The 17,706-nt window shown below is 48.1% G+C and overlaps 1 protein-coding gene across 1 annotated transcript in view; it reads right to left on the bottom strand.

Annotated features, from left to right (window-relative positions):
• GPC3 (glypican 3) overlaps positions 1-17,706 on the bottom strand; it is a 153,531-nt gene that overhangs the window by 52,070 nt on the left and 83,755 nt on the right. The window contains exons 4-5 of the mRNA XM_074882898.1: positions 10,012-10,145; positions 7,058-7,183 (exon numbers count right to left, since the gene is read on the bottom strand). Of these exons, the coding sequence (XP_074738999.1) occupies positions 7,058-7,183; positions 10,012-10,145 (260 nt within the window). The remainder of the gene's footprint in view (positions 1-7,057; positions 7,184-10,011; positions 10,146-17,706) is intronic.

Raw genomic sequence — 17,706 nt, 5'->3', positions numbered from 1 at the left:
TGATTTAGAGAAAGTAATCCTGCAAGTCAGATATAAAGAATTACGCTTTTTAGAAAAAGGAAAGTAAGTTTGTAGTTCAAATAACAATTAATTTATCCCTGCCTTTCAGTTGAAAAGTATTTATTCAAATGCACCTCCACAATTTAAACAGCGCGGTACCCCTTGCAGGCTCTCTACTATCTCTGTTCACTGAATCATACTTGTTTGAGGGAGCATTTGGGGGACAAAGACAACACAGACTGCTAGAAGACAGGACTACAATACAAAAGAGAAGGTTTTATCGCACAAGACAATAACCAAGCTTAAGAGAGCAGGATTTCCAGCACCCACAATCCCCCAAAGCTGCTCTGCATTTCAAGACATGACTCACTACAGGCCATGCGGGCTGGTGACACCAAGTCCTCACCACATAGGAAGCAAGAAGATACAAAAAAGGAGAGATAGGAAAGAAACATTTCTCCCCCACACTCCTGGCAGGCACCCAAATGTTATCTCCAACTGGTTTTCGTGGGTCAGTAAAGGTGGGGACAGTGGTGATGCCAACATTTTAGTCTCTCTGGCCCTTGTTACCTTTGGTTTAGTGGGACAACCTTAGTGTCACATCAGCAGCAGCAGCCAAAAGGCTGGAAGAGCTGCTTCCAGCCCACTCATCTGGCCCTGCAGACAGGGCGTAATAAGCCTCCAAGAAGAGGTGATAACTTCTTTCCCTGATAGTTTCCTCTGTAAAGAAAGAGGTCCAGACATACCTGGTCAATTATACCAGTTACCCCAGCCCAGCCACAAGCTGGGTGTGGGTTGCAGTCCAGACAAGTGCAGGTCCACCCCAGGTGTCCTCTTGCACACAGGGTGCAGGGTCACACCATCCCTTGACCATATGCAGGCATCTGTTATATGGGGGTGCAAGTGGCAGGGGAGAGGTGGAATGTATGGCTCTCAGGTGCCTTCCTGGCTTGCAACGTGCACTCATTACTTGCTTGCAGTCGCTGCAGAGCTCACAGTGCCGCAGTCAATTTACACCACCAGCAGCTCTAAGCAAGCTTCTTCAAAAGCAACCAGGAGGATCCAACACTCTCAGTGGGGAGCGTTCTCACCTAAATAAAAAGGAGCCATTTTCTGCTGGATTTCCAAATGCCGACACCTTGCAGCCTGGTCTCACTACCATGAGAGCCCTCTGAGATCCTGCTGTATCAGTTCCCTGCCAAAGGGAAGTGTCATCTCTTCCCAACCACCCTGTGCAATGCGCTACGGCCGGTAAGCATGCTGCAGGTGTTAGTTTGGTTATAAATGTGAAGTCTCAGGTAATCGCCTGGTTCTGGGAGATGAGACTTTAAGAAGGAACAGCAAAAACTGTAATATAGCAAAACAATGGGAGTTTCTCACATAAAAAGACAGCCTGAGGTCTCCCTCCATTCTTACTGCAGTTGAGTAAATTTCAAGACAAGTAGATTGTGGAAAAATTGGCTAAACCTGAGACCAAGCAGCAGGTTTAATAGAGGAAGATTCATGATCTTCACTTCTGAAATACTCTGGAAACAATTATGGCCACTCAATAACCCACCAAATTTGCCTACTATCCTTTCATTATAGCTTACATTTGCTACAAAGCTGTGTTTTATGTGCTTGAAAAGTTATACAGCCTCCCTCTTCGGGACTCCATTGTATCAGGTATTTCACAGCACTGCCAGAAATAACCAAACCCTTCATGAACTAAAGGGTTATTGCTGGCATGGAATTTTCTTTGTTCCAATTACAGAATCTCATTTTTCTCTCTTGCTTCCAATTGTACTTTCATTGTTTATGATTTGTATGATTAAAACAAACCACACTACACTGGCAACAGCAGGGAAATTTGAGACTTCTAGCTTGAAGAAGAGAATCTGGCAAGGTGCTAAAAATATATTAATTTGGAATTGGTATAAAGAGAACAAGAGTTATGCGGGTGATTTAGATTAATGTACACGTTTGTCTCAAGAAATTTGGAAATAGCAGTATCTAACAGTAATACTTAACATGCTTACAAGTTTTATGGTGGGCAAATGCTGCTGTCATTCTACTCAGAACAGCTTGAAAGGAATATACTCTTGTAAGCAGATTATTAAACTCTGAGAATCTAGATTTTAAGAGGCTTTTAGTATTAAATGCTGCAAAACCCTGATACTATATATAAGGCTCAAATCACCTTTGAGGTTCAGACGCCTAACTCCCATAGAAACTGACATGAGTTCAATATCTCAACACCCACTTGAATTAAGATGAAGTCTTTAAATGAGCTAATTACTCAGTCAGGACTTCAGTGATAAGAATCACCCTCTGGTTTTTCTCTACATTGGATGGAGATAAAGAGGCTGGACAACATCTCACCACCCACCACCACCAGCGTGAGGGCAGGCACAAAGATGGGGCATGAAGACAGAGGCAAGGAAGAGCAACCCTTGCTTAGGCAGGTTTAAGCTGTTGCACAGTCACCCTGTCTACATGTCCAGCCCTCTGCTATCTCAGGGAAACGCCTGTCAATTAATTGAGCACAGGAAAGCTGCAAAGAGGTGCACAGAGATGCAGACACAGAGGGAGATCCAGCAGGTCCAGTCCCCAGCTACCACAAACACCCAAGCACCATGACCCCTCAATAAGCTCTTTGCAAGTGGTGGAGTGTGCCACATGTGGCTTTTCCTGTGAACCTCTGTGGCATCCCATAAAAGCACAGTATGTTTTTGCACACTTTGAAAAGTGTGAAAAGCAGTAATGTGTTGCCTTTTATTTTTTCTTCCCACTTTGGCTTATGTTCTTCAAGCACACAGTAAGAGCACAGGAAGAGACACAGGCACTGCTCTGAGTGAACAGAAAAACCAACCTTCCTTGTATGGTTGCCACTGTTTGCAAGCCATTATTTCAAGGCACCATGTCCTAAACCCACCTAAGGGACGGCGATCAAAGTATTAACCCACAGATCAAGCCTCAGGAAGGAGGATGAATTCTTGTCATTAGATGGTCCAACCTGGAGAAGCAAATGAGATGGACAAAGGACCATATAGACTCAGGAAAAGAAAACAAAGGATGAATCGTATTAAAAATGCTAGAATACACAAAGCAGGATAAGTGATGCTGACCCATCAGCAGAGCACATTGCATGTCATCCTCACCACAAGCCAAGGTGTAAAAAGCCCTCAAACAGGTCCTCACAGAGCTCTTAATTTCAGGGGCTTGCAAGGGGCTGCACTAGGCAAGGAGTGCACCCGCTACATGCATAACCCTGCTCCATTGGCAGGAAATCTCAGAGCCAGGGACGAAACAAGAACATAGCTCAAGTAGAGTCAGACCTCAACCACCATGACACGCAAAGTAGAGCCTGCAGAGGACTGCACTGAAACAGTTCATTGTGTCAGGAGAAAAGCCCAATAAGGTACTCCAGCCAGCTGAGTTGCACTGGAGTCCCAGACAAACACGCCACATTTAATCAGGGCATAGGGAGTTAAGAGTAAGGAGGAAACAGAGGATGGTTCAAGGCTCAAACTGGGAAATGAAGACCCAGTGGAAAGGCACTGAGCACATCCAGTCTGCATGGAGGAGGGACACGCTCACTCTCCGCTGATAACAAAGCACTGGGATAAACAGGACAGAGTAAATACTGACTCAGAAAAACCACAAGAGGAGCAGCGTAGGACGCAGAAGGGACTGTTTGTGTGAAATAGCAGGATACACATTGTCGGTATTATCTAGTACTTGAGTGCATTGGCAAGGAGCTGTGAAGTTGCTATTCCAGGCTTGATTTAACATGTTATAGGAAAAGGACTTAGAATAACGAGCAAATTTTGTCGTGACAGAGAGGTCAGGAAACGGATGAACAAGTAGGGCCCTTCTCTAACTTAATTAGCACTCAGATACTGCGTTAAAGATGTGAGAGGTAAACAGCCACAAACCCTACAGGAACACCACCAAAGCCAGACATGCCCATATGGATGCTCACACTGAGCTCACTGATACAGCAATGCCCGAGCAGTTTTATCCATCAGACATGGAAACACGTGGAAACACAGCATCCACCCAACCACTGCTCTCCCCTGGTCTTCACCTGATGCTGCAAAGCTTTCAGCAGCTTTGGCAGGTGCTTTCTAATCTGTCTTTAGCATGGGCACTTCATATTGCTATAGGAACATCAAGATGTCTCCCTTGAGCCCCAGTTGCCACTCCACAGGGACACAGGTCTTCCCTGTGGATGTCCCAGAAACGTGAAGGGGTCTCAGGTCGCATGTGGTGCCCATGCTCAGGCAACTCAATCCCATCCTGAGGTGAAACATATACAGCTACAGCAACCACACACAGCAGGTTAAGTGCAAGGCATGAGCGTCTCCTCCCATCCAGCCTGCTGAACTTTCAGTCAGGAAGCTCTGATTTGAAAAAGCCAATATCTAACAAAGCAAGAGGAAAACATTAAGGTAGAAAGTATATTTTACATGCACAAAACCTAGAAAATCAGACCCTTCTTTCTGGGAGCCATTAGACATGTGAGACAACTACCAGGTCAGCATCCTGAAATGAACATCAGATATCCAAAAAACATCAAGTTTCTTGCAAAAAGTGGCAAGATGGGGCTTGATGACCAAGAATTGCTGTAGCCATGCCGGAAACACTCCAGTACATAATGCACATTCTCAGAGCAGCTTGTGAAAGAGCTCCTACACTGTGAACAGCTGCTTGGCTCCCTCTTGGGGAAAACACTGAAATAAAGAAACTGCCGGTTTGGGGTACTCAAGCACCATTACCTTAAACGCTCCTGATTTTCAGAAATCCTCCCAGACTCTCTGAAAGAGATGCCATGCTGGGAAGTCCAAGCACGTGAAGCAGTCAGTTTTGGCTCCACGTGAAGCAATGCAATTGGCTTTAGAGACCATTTTAACTACATGTTTGCTTCTATTTGAAACATTCTGCAAATGGGTCCTGGGAGAGGAGCACCCCAGACCATTATCTTAGTTCAGCTTTATTTAGCTGAGTACCCCCTGTAGTTTCATCGGCAGAAACACCACCAGGTATGAGATACTTTCTCAGACTATGGTCACCCTGGGAAGCATTACGGCTGCAGATGCTAAAAATACAAGGTGGGAAAGCAGTCGATGCATTTAAGGGGCAACAGGTATTTCCATTTTGTGCATCCATTTGCTCTCCCTCCTGAACTCTCTGCCTTCATGGGAGCGTTCAAATCTCCTCCGTGTGAGCCATCACCCACACTGCTTTCTTTACCCAGCCAGCAAGTTTCCCCCTCCTGGACACCACTGATGTCCCTGCAAGGGGATGGGGGATTTAAGTCAGCACCCCTCTCTGCTCTCAGCAAAACACTCCAATATCTGCCTGCAAGGGAGCTGTTACTAATATTTCATAGGAGCTGGCAGAGGTGGTGACATCTGTGCAATAGATCAGAGGGAGCAAGGAGGAGAGGAGTGGAAAGGCACGCTCTCTTCAAGAACAGAGAGGATTTAATACTCAATTTAACAGCCAGGCAGCCAGGGGCTGAAATCTTGGTGTCCCCTTCATGCACACACACTTTATCCTCTCCCTGCCTTGCCCCCTCTGCAAGCTGTGGCACCTATGTGACCTGCCAAACTGTGCCACCAACACCACAGCATTGCAGGAAGGACCCAGGGTGACATCTCTGCCTATGGCAGTCCACTGGTATTCTCAGCAGAAAGCTGAGGAAGGCTATCATCTAAAGTCATGTTGGATCTGCAAATAACTCTTACATTTGCAGAAGGATCTGGACTTGGCACCTTCCCATCGCTGCCACTTCTCCCAGCCATAGTGTCACCTAGGTCCTCCCCTGCAAAGCTGCAGTGTTTATAGCACTGTTTAAGGAGTTTTAATTAACAATCAGTGAGACAATACTGAAATAGTCTTTTTTTTTTTCCAATTGAACTTCTCATTTAGACATGGAAACTCAAGATTTTCCAGAAATAAGTAAAGGACACATTTTTCCTTAGGCAAAATAAGTACATTTTATTAAGTGTGTGATATTAGATGCTTGAGCAGTTTTTTTCAAAATATAGTTTGATGCTATTTTGGTCCCTTCAGTGTTTCAGGTCAGTATTGCAAGTACAGGCTAATTACCACCTGAGGTTACTGATCAAGAAGTCATAATTAATATCTCAACATTTCACCACTTCCTGATTTTATTTCTATTTCTTCCCTTATGCAAACTACTTAATAGCAAAGGATGCTTTGCAAAGTAGGGTGATTAGAGGAGATTTATGTATAATTATAAAAAACATTTCCAAATTCTATTTCCACATTTTTTAACATTCCTGAAGGGTATCTTTTACAAGAAAAATCTCCATTGCTATTAACAATTCCTTCACCTTTATGCTATGAATCCTCTATTTGCCTGTCCTCATTAACCTCACAATTACCACCAGGACATCCTCAGAACCGGACAGTGGGGCACGAGCTGGACCCTGGTGTGAATGACTCCATCCAGAGAGGACACGCAGGGCCTGGCTGTGGGAGGACGGTCAGATGGCAGCAGCGGCACCACCAGAGCTCAGCGGTCCTGACCTCCTCCAGCACTGAGCCATGGCTAAGGAGAAACCTAACAAGGTGCTCTTCCTTGTCACTCCCCGGATGGGGCAGGGGACACCAGCCATGCTCTCCTGCTACCACTGCATGGAGCCAGGTTGGAGACATCCCCACCCCAAGGCAGTGCATGGTGGCAATGCCCCCATTGCTACTCCGGAGGAGCTACCCTGGCACCGTGGTGCACCCTCCCACGGACATGGCTGCGCTGAGCTGCTGCTGCTCTCCTCTCTCTGGCTCGCCACGACCAACCCACCCTGGCCAAAACCAGTCATGGTTGCAGGCTTTTCAAAGCAGAGTGCAGAAAACTCAGTGGAGGGCAGCACACAACCACTTCTCCTCTCTGTGCAGACTTTGTACATTCATCTGAGCTGACACCGGCTCTGCAAAAGGTTTCTTAAGGGAATGAGCAGTGTCCTGGTCACAGACCACTCCTGCATCTAGTTAAAAAAAGATAAGCGGTGCTGGCGAGGAGGAGGGAAAGGGAGATGTTATTCACCTCTCCACGACTTCTTGTCCATTCCAGCAAAGAGTGTCATTCTGAACAGCAGAGCTGTGGTTGCAGATGTACTCTGGCAAGCTGCTGTAAAAACTGCTGTGGGACTTCAGCTTCGTAATGAGTTCCCTGGAAGAAAGGGGGGGGAAAATGGTGCTCAGTTAAAAGAGGAAAAGAAGATGAGTTTGGTGCATTTTAACCAGTGAAAGTAGTGACACAAACACAACAAGAAAGCAGCTGGGTGCAAACAAACCATGAAGCATCAGTCTTATTTCTGACCTCAAGTAGCATTTTGCACCATCCCCTGATGTTATTCAGTCAAGGGCTGAATCTGTGTTTCTTAGGGCAAAACCGTCTGTAACAGGAGGGATGCTGGGGCAGCAGAACCTGAGCCCAACCATGCAGCACACCAAAGCCAGACACACTCTCTGCACTCTCACAGCCCCTAAGGAAAGGTACTGCTGGCTCAGGCCTTGATATACGGGGTACATCTGAGCAGCAAGTGCTCAGGCTGTCAGCAGTCCCCTCTGCTTTGCAGAAGGCAATGGAGGCCCTTCAGGAAAGGACAGCCTTGTCACTGTCTGTCTGACATCGGCCACCCAAAATCCCTGCGAGGGCAGGTGGCATTTCTGGTGGCAGACCAGAGCAGACACTCTCAGTACAGACCCGTATGGATGGATAATGCTGGGTTTCATGTTGCACTGTCAAAAAGGCATATGCTGGGCTGGCCATGGGGTCACAGTCTGCATTTGAAGGGGCAAGTTACACTCAGCAAAATGAGTCTGCCCCAGGAAGGCAGGAGGAGCCGCAGGAGCAGACAGAGGGGATGCAGATCAGGCTGCACCTCCACCCTGCACCCTCCCTTCACAGCACCAATGACCTTTGTCCCCAGCTTTCAGCAGTGGCCCAGAAGTGCCAGGACACAGGCTGACCCCGGGGACTCTGAGAGCCATCAGAAAGGGGACAGAGGATGTGGGAGCAGGATGTGCCCATTCCCCCAGCCCAGGTCTGTCCCCTCAGGGGCACTCAGCCACATCACCAGGAAGCACTGGCAGATTTAATTAGGTAAATGGCACAAAATGTATGATAATATGAATAGCAGGGACTGGAGGAAGTAAGACTTGGCCTCACAGTCTCCTGGCTTGGGTTCAGCACATTTTCGCCTTTGGCAAGGGGTTATTTCTTGGCCTCTTCCCTCCCTGGGAGGGATGACAAGGGATCAGCACCTCGAGCTGTGAGCACTCCTGGGGGCATCCCCTTGGTGCCCACAGCGGTGTGACCCCCATGTCCTGCCAGCTGTGGGGAGCTGCCCAACAGTGCCAGGCTGTCAGAACAAGCTTCAGCAGGCTGGGGCGCAGAGGGGGTGGCCAGCTCCCTCCATCCCTCTTTGCTTGGGGATTTCGCAGGGTTCCCTCTCCAGACTAAGCCCCCAACTGCCAGCTGGGGGCAGGCGAAACAAGGAGAAGCCACCCCAGCGTCAGCGAAGGCAGCCTGCGCTGCTCTGCTCTGCCCTTGTGCTAAAGAGGAGCCCGTTTCTGCCCTAATCGGACCCACACAGCCCATGCAGGCAGAGCTGGCAGCCGATGGAGGCAGAGGATGGAGGCAGAGGGCCACCAAAGTCCTCCCTCGGGTCACCAAAATGTAGCCTGCCAGGGTATCGCAAGCACCAACCAGTCCATCACTGTCCATGCCAGTTCACGAGGGTTTGCCTGACGAGTCAAAGCCCCTCCAAAGGGTGGGAGTTCAGCCCACAACCCCCTCGCACAAATTGGAGGGGTGCTTCAGATGTTCACCTCCTGCACGAACCAGCTCCTACAGCCATCTCCTGCACCGGGCTTACGGTGGGGCAGGAGGTCCAACCAACATCATTTTGAAAGTCAAAATAAGGCAAGATCTGGGTCTCCAGTTACACCAAGCCCTGAGCAGGACAAGCCTTACATTGCCCATCACACGCAGCTCCTTACATCCTAGGCACTGCCTTGCTCCCTGTCCTGCAGACCCCGGCAGCGCTGAGGAGAACGCATGGAAGAAAACTTTCCTGGGGAGCAGAGCTCCCTGCCGGGCAGGGAGGGGAAGGGAAGGGAGAAAGTCCTCTGTATCTTCAGGTATGAGCTCACATAATTCACAGCCCTCAAAGGACATCTCTGGCAGAGCCTGGGCTGTAACCCTCCGACATGTTGAGACAAGGGAGGAATGCAAGCCCTGGTGCTATATCTCATAGGAACTGTATCAAGAATGTGGCCCTGTTACTCTTTAAAGCAAAATCCATCCAACTTCATCTACCCCCAGATCCAAAAACTGCCAAGTTCGCCTGTTTTCCACAGGGATTTTTCTTGTATTCAAGACAGCAGTAAAGGCACCACATATCTCTGGGCGTGCTTTCAGCTCCAGAGGGGAGATGCTTCTCCATGACACATCAGCATGAGCCCACTGAATTACAGCTTCTATTTGCAGAGGGAAGGAAGCACAGGGTGCACTGCCAGCAGCGGAGGCACCTGCTTCGCTTTGAAAATATTCAGTAAAAGGCTGTTAACATTCCTGAACTACCGTAAAAAACTGCACAAAAAAAAGGGAAATGAGTCCCCCTTACCTACACACATGGTGCTACATGCAACGTTTCAGGCTAGAATGACCATTTCCACCTATAACTACACCTGTGAGTATTTCCAGACAAGATGTTCAGTATATGAACCTCGGTGCCTGGTGATTGCAAAAAAGCAAGACAAAGATGAAAAGCAGGAGGCAGTTTTACAGGTTAAAAAAACCACATGTAGACACCTTGCTGCATTTCAGAGCCAGCCATGGAGCAGCTCTGATGCTCAGAGTCAAAACCAGCTGCAGGTTTATGGGTAAGGGAAATACGGAGCTCTTCCACTTGCTTCCATGGGGCCACCCTGTACAGCAACCGCTCCTGCAGCCCCTGTCATGGGCACCGTGCTCAGCCCCAGCATTCTCACCTCCTCCTGCTCGACAGAGTTTCTTCTTGATCAATGTGAGTCATCTTCAGAACTTTCTTGTCAACAAAAAGGTCTTCAGGGTAATTAGCTGATCGATACTGCCTCTGCTGAGTGTGGCCACATAACCGGCTGATCTGGAAAACACAAACACAGCAGCATGAGGAAGTGTTGGGACCAGAAACACTGCAGGAAAATAGCTAAGATGCACACTGGTACCTGCACATGAGCTGGTTTGTCATCACATCATCCCAATCTCTCCCATAGCTCATGCAAGCACCTGAAAGCAAGCTGCTGCCCTAAGGATGCAACCTCACTCTTGTATGAATACCCACCCTGTGGGAGGGAAGGCAGGAAACTTCAGGCAAGATTTTTGGGCATCAAAGTGCACCTGTGGCTATCAAAACCCTCAAGCTGCAGGTGTGACTGGCAAGTCTCCCTGTGCCAGGTTCAACTCATGCTGGCAGGAGGGGGTTCGAGATGTTCCCTGCTCCTTCCTTGTTGAAAGCCACAGCATCTCAAGACACCACACTCCACCTCTCTAGATGGACTTTTAGGAAACACCTCCCCTCTGAAGGTAAATCCTAAGACCCCGGTTCTGCATCTCAAGGCATCTCAGCATCTGCACAGACTGCGCTGCAGGTGCCCAGGGATGAGCATCATACACATTGTTACTAATTAAAAAAATCAGGGCCTAAAATACAGCAAGCACTGTGGCTACAGCTCAGTTGTACCATGGGAGGTCTTGATTAACAAGGGCTCTGTTAATGACACAAATTAGTTCATTAGCATACAGATGATTCGGTAACCGGCTGCAGCAGCAAGGGAAGAAATCCAAAACGCCTCATTAAAGCTCTCCCGCGCGGCCACTGTCCCAAGACTCAGCCAGCAGTGCCGTGGCTGCCGCTGCAGTCCCTGCTGCGGATGGATTTGCAGCCATTTCCTTCTCTGAGAGACCACTGAGGGATAACTGTCCCCCCGAGGCACCACTGCCACTGGGAAACTTGCCTTTTGAACCACCCTGTGCTATTCTGCAGGACTCATCCATGCTGGGTTGTGAAGGGAGCTCAGCTGATCGCCAGGGCCATGAAGGCACCGCAGCTGACACCAACCCCTCTTTCCTTGAGCCTCATCTCACCGCCTGCATCCAGGCTTGGGACCAACCACATACCCATAAAATGCCTGTTCCTTGCAGCACCTCATTTATCTTCATACCACACCAAACCAACGCAGCCAGCTAAACTCCTAGTTAGCCACACTCCAGAGGCTAAAAGCACACCCACTGCCCAAAGCTACAAGCGTCTGATGTGTAAAGAGAAGAGATTAATCCTGTTCTATTACATCCTGCATTTGGGTGGGCAAATAAATTACTATTGTCACCTCTTTCATTATCAAGAACAGCACAGATTGTTTGCTCAGGCTGCCATACAACGAAGAGTAAAAGAGAAATCTCCCAGGAGCCAGGCACTGTCATTTCTGGTTCACAGCGCGGTGGGAAGAGATGCTGCCACCAGTCCCTCCCGCACCTGCGGCTCCCTCTGCTGAAGCAGCTCCTCCTGCAGCTGCTGGGGGAGCAGTTTCTGCAGCATCTTACCTGTTTTTTATTCCACTGCCCTTTCTTAGCTGTGTTTCCTCTCTGCCTTGCCAAACCCAAGTCTTGCAGAAGAATGTACCAGCCCTACTGCCCTCCTTAAATCACGTGGCAGGCTTAAAAAACAGAGGGAGGAAGGAAGTAAGAAAAACGAACACCACATTTTGGGCTGTCATCTTTGCCTTTTGGGTTTTCCTTTAACACTCATCCCTCTCCCGCAAGACTTACAGGTAGTCCCCTGATGCAAGTTGCCAGGACTAGGAGGAAATCACGGGGCAGCAGGAGGAGACCTGGATAAGGGCATATGAGACCCCACCACTGCAGAATGGGGCTGCACAGCCCGTGCTCTCTCTGTGCTGGCTGGTGCCACCATCCCTGCAACGGACAGATGAGCAGGAGAGCGCGAGGAAGCGTGGGGATCTGCACACCTCCCCCCACAAAGGTGCCCTCCAAGCCCGCGGAGAGGTCAGAGATGAGATCTGCCACGAAACTACCTCAGGGAAACACAAGGGATGCAAAAGCTACGGGACAGCGGGCACAGAACAAGCAACACCACAAACGCAGCATCGCTGCACCCAAGCTCTGCACAGCCATGTAAAGCAGAGGAGAGAAGTGGGAAAAGGTCGGGTATTTTAAGCTGTCGTTTGTGATGACTCCCTTTGATTCTCCCCAGCTCTGTGAAAAGCCCCCCCCTTCCTTTTCCAAATCCCGCCTTTCAGCTGGCGAAGCCTATTGAACCCCCAGAGAAGAGCAAGTCCTGGATCAAGGCTTTTTTCCCAAGGATGCTGAGACGTGCTGAATGGGAGGGGAGGGACAGCGCGACAGCACGAACAATGGCACCACCCGAGAGCGTGCTCAAACAGCAAAGCGGCCAGGTCGCAGCCCCTCACAACTCCTGCACGGGAGCTGCGGCTCAGCCGCATCCTCACAGCCCTGCATGGCATCTGGGTACCACGGGCTCCTGTGAGGGAGGAAACCACAAACAGGATTGTGTTAGCGCTGACATGGGGCAGTAGAATAAATCTTCACGGATAGAAGGTGGAAAGTCTCCATCCAAGTTTTTACTTGTTTATTTATTCAAGTACTGATTAAACTTTTCAGAAAAAAAAAAAAAAACACCTCTGCAGCCCATCCTCCAAAGCCACAGTGAAATAATTGTCACATTTTAGTCAAACAAAAACCCGGCTGAGATTTGAACTTTAAATAAAGTGAGAGAATGTAGAAGTAACAGATTGCCTGCTCATTTGCAGGGGTGGCATCGTGTGTGCTTTTGGGGGGAGGGAAGGATTTCACAAACCATCTGCTTAAGTCTGCTGGGCCACAAGCAGTCCTGGGACAACAGCTCAGAAATCCTGTTTCAATCTTTCCCCCATTTTGAGTGCCCTGCAAACTCAGGACAAACACATGAACCCAGTTTCCCAGTCTCTTCCTAATCACTGCTTTTTTAAAGAGAGATCCAAATTTTTAAAAGTCCAGAAAAATGCCACTGTAGGGCAGTCAGAGAACGGACAACACAAGCCTCAGACCTGGAAGAGAAAAAAAGCGTGATGCTTCAGCTCTCCAGGCATCACTTGCTTTGTCAGGAGCAGCAGAGCAAGGACAGCCTGATCCCTGGCAAGCTGGTATGCTGCAAGAGTGAGAGCAAAAGGAAGGAGGCATATCTAATTGCATGTGCTAAACTAGTAATCGAGCAACAGTGGTAATATGTGGTTGCCTCCCACCACACAAATATAAATGTGAAATTCAAAGCAAACTGACAGAATGGAACCACCAGCTCTTCTCCTCAGGCTCCGCACACTATCAGTGGGATCGTAAATACACATGAATCCTTATCTAAAATATATTCAGTGCAAGAGCCGTGCAGTCTCTTATTTCATGTCACACACAGTCCCAGAGAACAGGCTGAAGTTTGAAACATCAGGCCACAAAAAAATGAGTAAATCAAATGGCAGTATGGTTTTTAGGCAACAGAAGTTAGGGTTTTCATTTGTTTTTAAGAGAACCTGCCAGTCCACTGAAAAACTGCCGTGAGGGGACACAAGGCAAGCAAACCCCTCCCAAAGCCCTCAACTTTTATAAGCCCCCAAGCCACTGATACTATAACAGCCAAAGCAAAATTTCCCTGCCCCAGCTCATTAACAGACTCACTAATTACCTGACTTCATTAGCCTCCTCCATGCGAGTGTGACCCAGGCCACAAGGGGAACACTTTTGCCTCCTGCCAACCACTACCCACCACTCCATTCCTTGATTCCAGTCACAGGGAGGGACCGTGCCCGCCGGTCGGGCAGAGCTCCTCGGGGACCTTGCGGCTCCCCGGGGCCCCCCGGCTGCCCAGGGTCCCCGTGCTGGATGGGAACACAGCTGGCTCCCGACGGCCCCGGGAGCTGCACGCCGTGTAACGGCTCTGCTTTAGAGGGAACATTGATTTGAGCGGAGCACAGGGACAAAGCTAATGGAGTAGCACTATCAGCCCAATTTAATGCTTCCCCATTAATTTAAGGTAAGAGGTGACAGAGGACTGCAGGGAACCTGCTTGCAGCTGCATGGAAACGATGCACCGTGAGCAGCCACGGACCAGATCCACCACCACGGCTGCTTCCAGCCGGGTGCACCGCAAGAGTGTAAAGCACAACACTGGTCCACGTGGGTGCCCACAAGCCAAAGGAAACTGGGGCACTGGGCTAGGGTTAAATTATGTCAAAAAAAAAAAAAAAAAAAAAAGAATAACGACCACAGTACCAGGTTCTATGCAAAGCATCACAGCCTGCGTACAGCTGATGGAGGGGAGGGCAAGGCCCCCACAGGCACCCCCAGCCCAGTTACGGCAGGATGGCATCGCTCGCAGCGCCAGGGACACAGATCAAACCCGCTCCGCAGCCCAGGCACAAGGCAGGGCGGCTGCGTGGGGTAAAAACCTCTCGCCTGGCACATCATCAAGCAAATCCAGGGGGGGAAAGATTGGAAAGCAGCACACGTGTGATCCTCAGCACCAATCTGAGCATCACTTTTAAGAGCGTTTTAAGGGTAATTTTCTAGAAGATTTAAAAAAAAGCTAATCAACTTCCCCTTGGAAGAGAAGAGAGTGCATTAGACACTGTTGAATACCTGCTGCTGTCGCTTCTTATTCAGCCCATGAGCTCCACTCTGCTCTAAAAGAGAGCTTGCTATATTTGACCTTTGCTTAAACTTTACATGGAGTTTCCATTTGTCTTCTCTGTGAACTCTTCTGCTTATAGATTCATTCTCCAGGAAGACACAGTATTTTTTCTCCCTCAAGGGGATGGCCTCATTTTTGAAGATTTCCTCCCGCAATCTTCTCTGCTCTCTGGAGTTCATGTATGTCATTTCATACCTATTCCCAAGTTTCCTTTGAGAGAAGCTGCGCATTAAACTGAAAAGCGATTAACTATTGTAATTGATTCGAACACAGCCTCTGAAAGAGTAATTTGCTACAGCATGCACAGAAGAGACAACCACAGACCTCAAGAAAACATGCTGCCTTCGGAGGAACCAACTGGTGCCCATTAAACCCTGAGCATCATCCAGCAACGGAACCCAGTTTGACCAGTAAGGCTGAAAGTCTCAGTAATGCAGCTGCCTGCATTGGTGCTTCTTCCCCAGTTCTTTTTAACAACCTACTCTGCTACACATCATGCGTATTATTAGCATTATAAAGAACACATTTGTGCCCTGTTTATCTTCAAAGTCACCATAAAAGTGAACCTGAAGTCTATTACTCAAGCGCTGCTATAGAAATCCGCTTAATTAAATTCTAAAGGGCTTAAACCAAAAATATACATTGCGATGATGTGGGATAGAACATAAACTTTTTAATAGTAGTAACCAAGCACATTTACCATTTCTACAGGTGTAATAAAAATGCTAATATATGTTAATGTTTAGTCTGTGGTTAATGTTTTGTCTTGTTAATTTCCCCAGGGCTTTTATTACTGATTTAAATCTGCCACACTACCCCAGTGATTGCATCGCCTTCCACAAACTGCACGCCACACTCTCAAACGAATGCTGATTAACAGAAGTGAAGAAACATTTAGCTAGGACAAACACTCTTATTATATGCTTGTAATCATTATATACATTTTGTCAGGAAGATGGGAAAGAGACAATTCCCCGCTCCCTCACTCTTCTCACAGCGGAAAATATGATTATGGGCATAAAAATGAATTTACAAGCCTTTATTTTAGGAAGCACATTATTATTAACTAAATGATTGTTCTCTGGTTCCAGGCACTCGAGCAGAAGGAACAAACTGAATATGATAACACAGATGTCTTCTACACACATTTGACTAAAATTCCTCATTAATGGAGTACTAAACGTAATTAATCAGCTCTATAGTATTATGATTTCCATTATTCAGATATCACCTTGCAAGGATTATGTAAGAGAAAACATCCTAACTCACTCGTGCAGAGCAGCAGGAATCACAGGAAGTGACCTACTCTCCATGCTGAGGAGAAGAGCATTTAATAATGCATTACCTTTAAATAATGCAACACTATAATGTGTAAAATGCACACAAACACTAATGTTTAAAATAACAGAGTGCCTGTCACATCAGCACCCGCAGTGACACCCAACACATGCTGCAAACACACGCTACAAATGCACAGGGACCCCTGCAGCTACCAGACCAGGTCACACTGCAGGCCATCACCACTTGTTTGAAGACCAGGTCTTCAAACTCCTGCAGACCACGGAGGCATTAAGGAGGTATTTTTAGAGGGAAATACAACTTCATTTTTATATCCCATCCTTCGCATAGAGCATCACAAGACACTTTGCAGAGGCTCAGCGTTACAGCAGGAACACAGGGCCCAGGGAGGACCTATGGGTGCCCCCTCCCTGGCTTCATTTCTGGTCTGCAAAGACAGCTTTGACCACTGACCAAGAGAAAAACAAGAGAGGGTTCAAGACTCGATGGAAGAAGAGCCAATGGCACAGCCACCCCCGAAGACGCCAGCTGCTGTCCAAGGCGTTCGCCATGCCCCGGTGTGACCCAAGAGCTAACTGGTGCTGGTTCCTCAGGGCAAGGAGCAGGATGTTCCCCACACAGCCACGTGTATTGATGTGACAGGGGTGACACAAAAGCTGGCAGGTCTGATGCAGCACATGGTTACACGGTCACTCTACCCCAGAGTCTGCATAAGGGTGTGGGTGCAGCAGCTCAGAAGAGCAGTGCGGAACGCAAGGGACCTTTTCAAGTGTTTCAACCCTTGGTGCTAATTGCTGAAGCTGGATGATCCCCAGCTGCACTTCTCCCTGCTGCATTAGGGTTCAAATAGCTTAAATCAGACAGAGACCACTGCTGAATTTCCATCACTGCTCCCGTTTGGACATGTCACCCTTCCCCCGGGAGGACCTGATGCCCGGTGACCTGCATATGTGCCGCAGCATCCAAGGCACCTCCACACTGTGTCCCGCCACATCCCGACCCCTGTGCTGACCCAGCCTCTCCCAGCACAGGATGTCCCTTCCCTCAAAAGAACCGTGACCTCAGCTGGAGTCAAGCCCTTTCAAACCTACATAAAATAATGCAAACAAGATGTTTCTTCTTTCTGGCGTCCCCAGCATGCAGCGTTTAATCCACCGAAGAAAGCTGCTTTGTGTTTAAGCAAAAGGCTGTTTATTGTTATTTATAGGTAGAGAGGAAGTTGGACTAAATGATCACAGTTGTTCCTTCTGCCTTTATAATCCATGACATATAATTAAAGCACAACTTTTCAAGTCAGTGTTTCCCTCCAGTGTTTTGTTAATTCCATGTTTAACACAAAATTTGGTATTTCAGTTCTGATGGTCAGACTGACCTCAGTAGCAAACCAGGTGCCCCAGCTAGGGCTTCACCCAACCCAGCCAACCAACTGGGCGAGTCAAGAAAAAAGTATTTGCTTAATTTTCAACACACTTATGCAGTTTTCCCAAGCGCAGACACTTCCTGGAACAGGGCCCCATAGCATACTAATGCACCCATTATGGTTTTAAGTTAGATCTGCGCAATACGATGTTTCTTAGACAACCAAACTAAGGCTTTATTCTTGGAAAGAGAAGTCAGCCTTGCCTGAAAGGTGACAACACAGCAAAAG

This window comes from Strix uralensis, chromosome 13, assembly GCF_047716275.1.
Source record: "Strix uralensis isolate ZFMK-TIS-50842 chromosome 13, bStrUra1, whole genome shotgun sequence".
Taxonomy (NCBI): domain Eukaryota; kingdom Metazoa; phylum Chordata; class Aves; order Strigiformes; family Strigidae; genus Strix; species Strix uralensis.
Note: the sequence above shows the minus strand (reverse complement) of the source record. Positions and strands in the feature narration are given on the sequence as shown.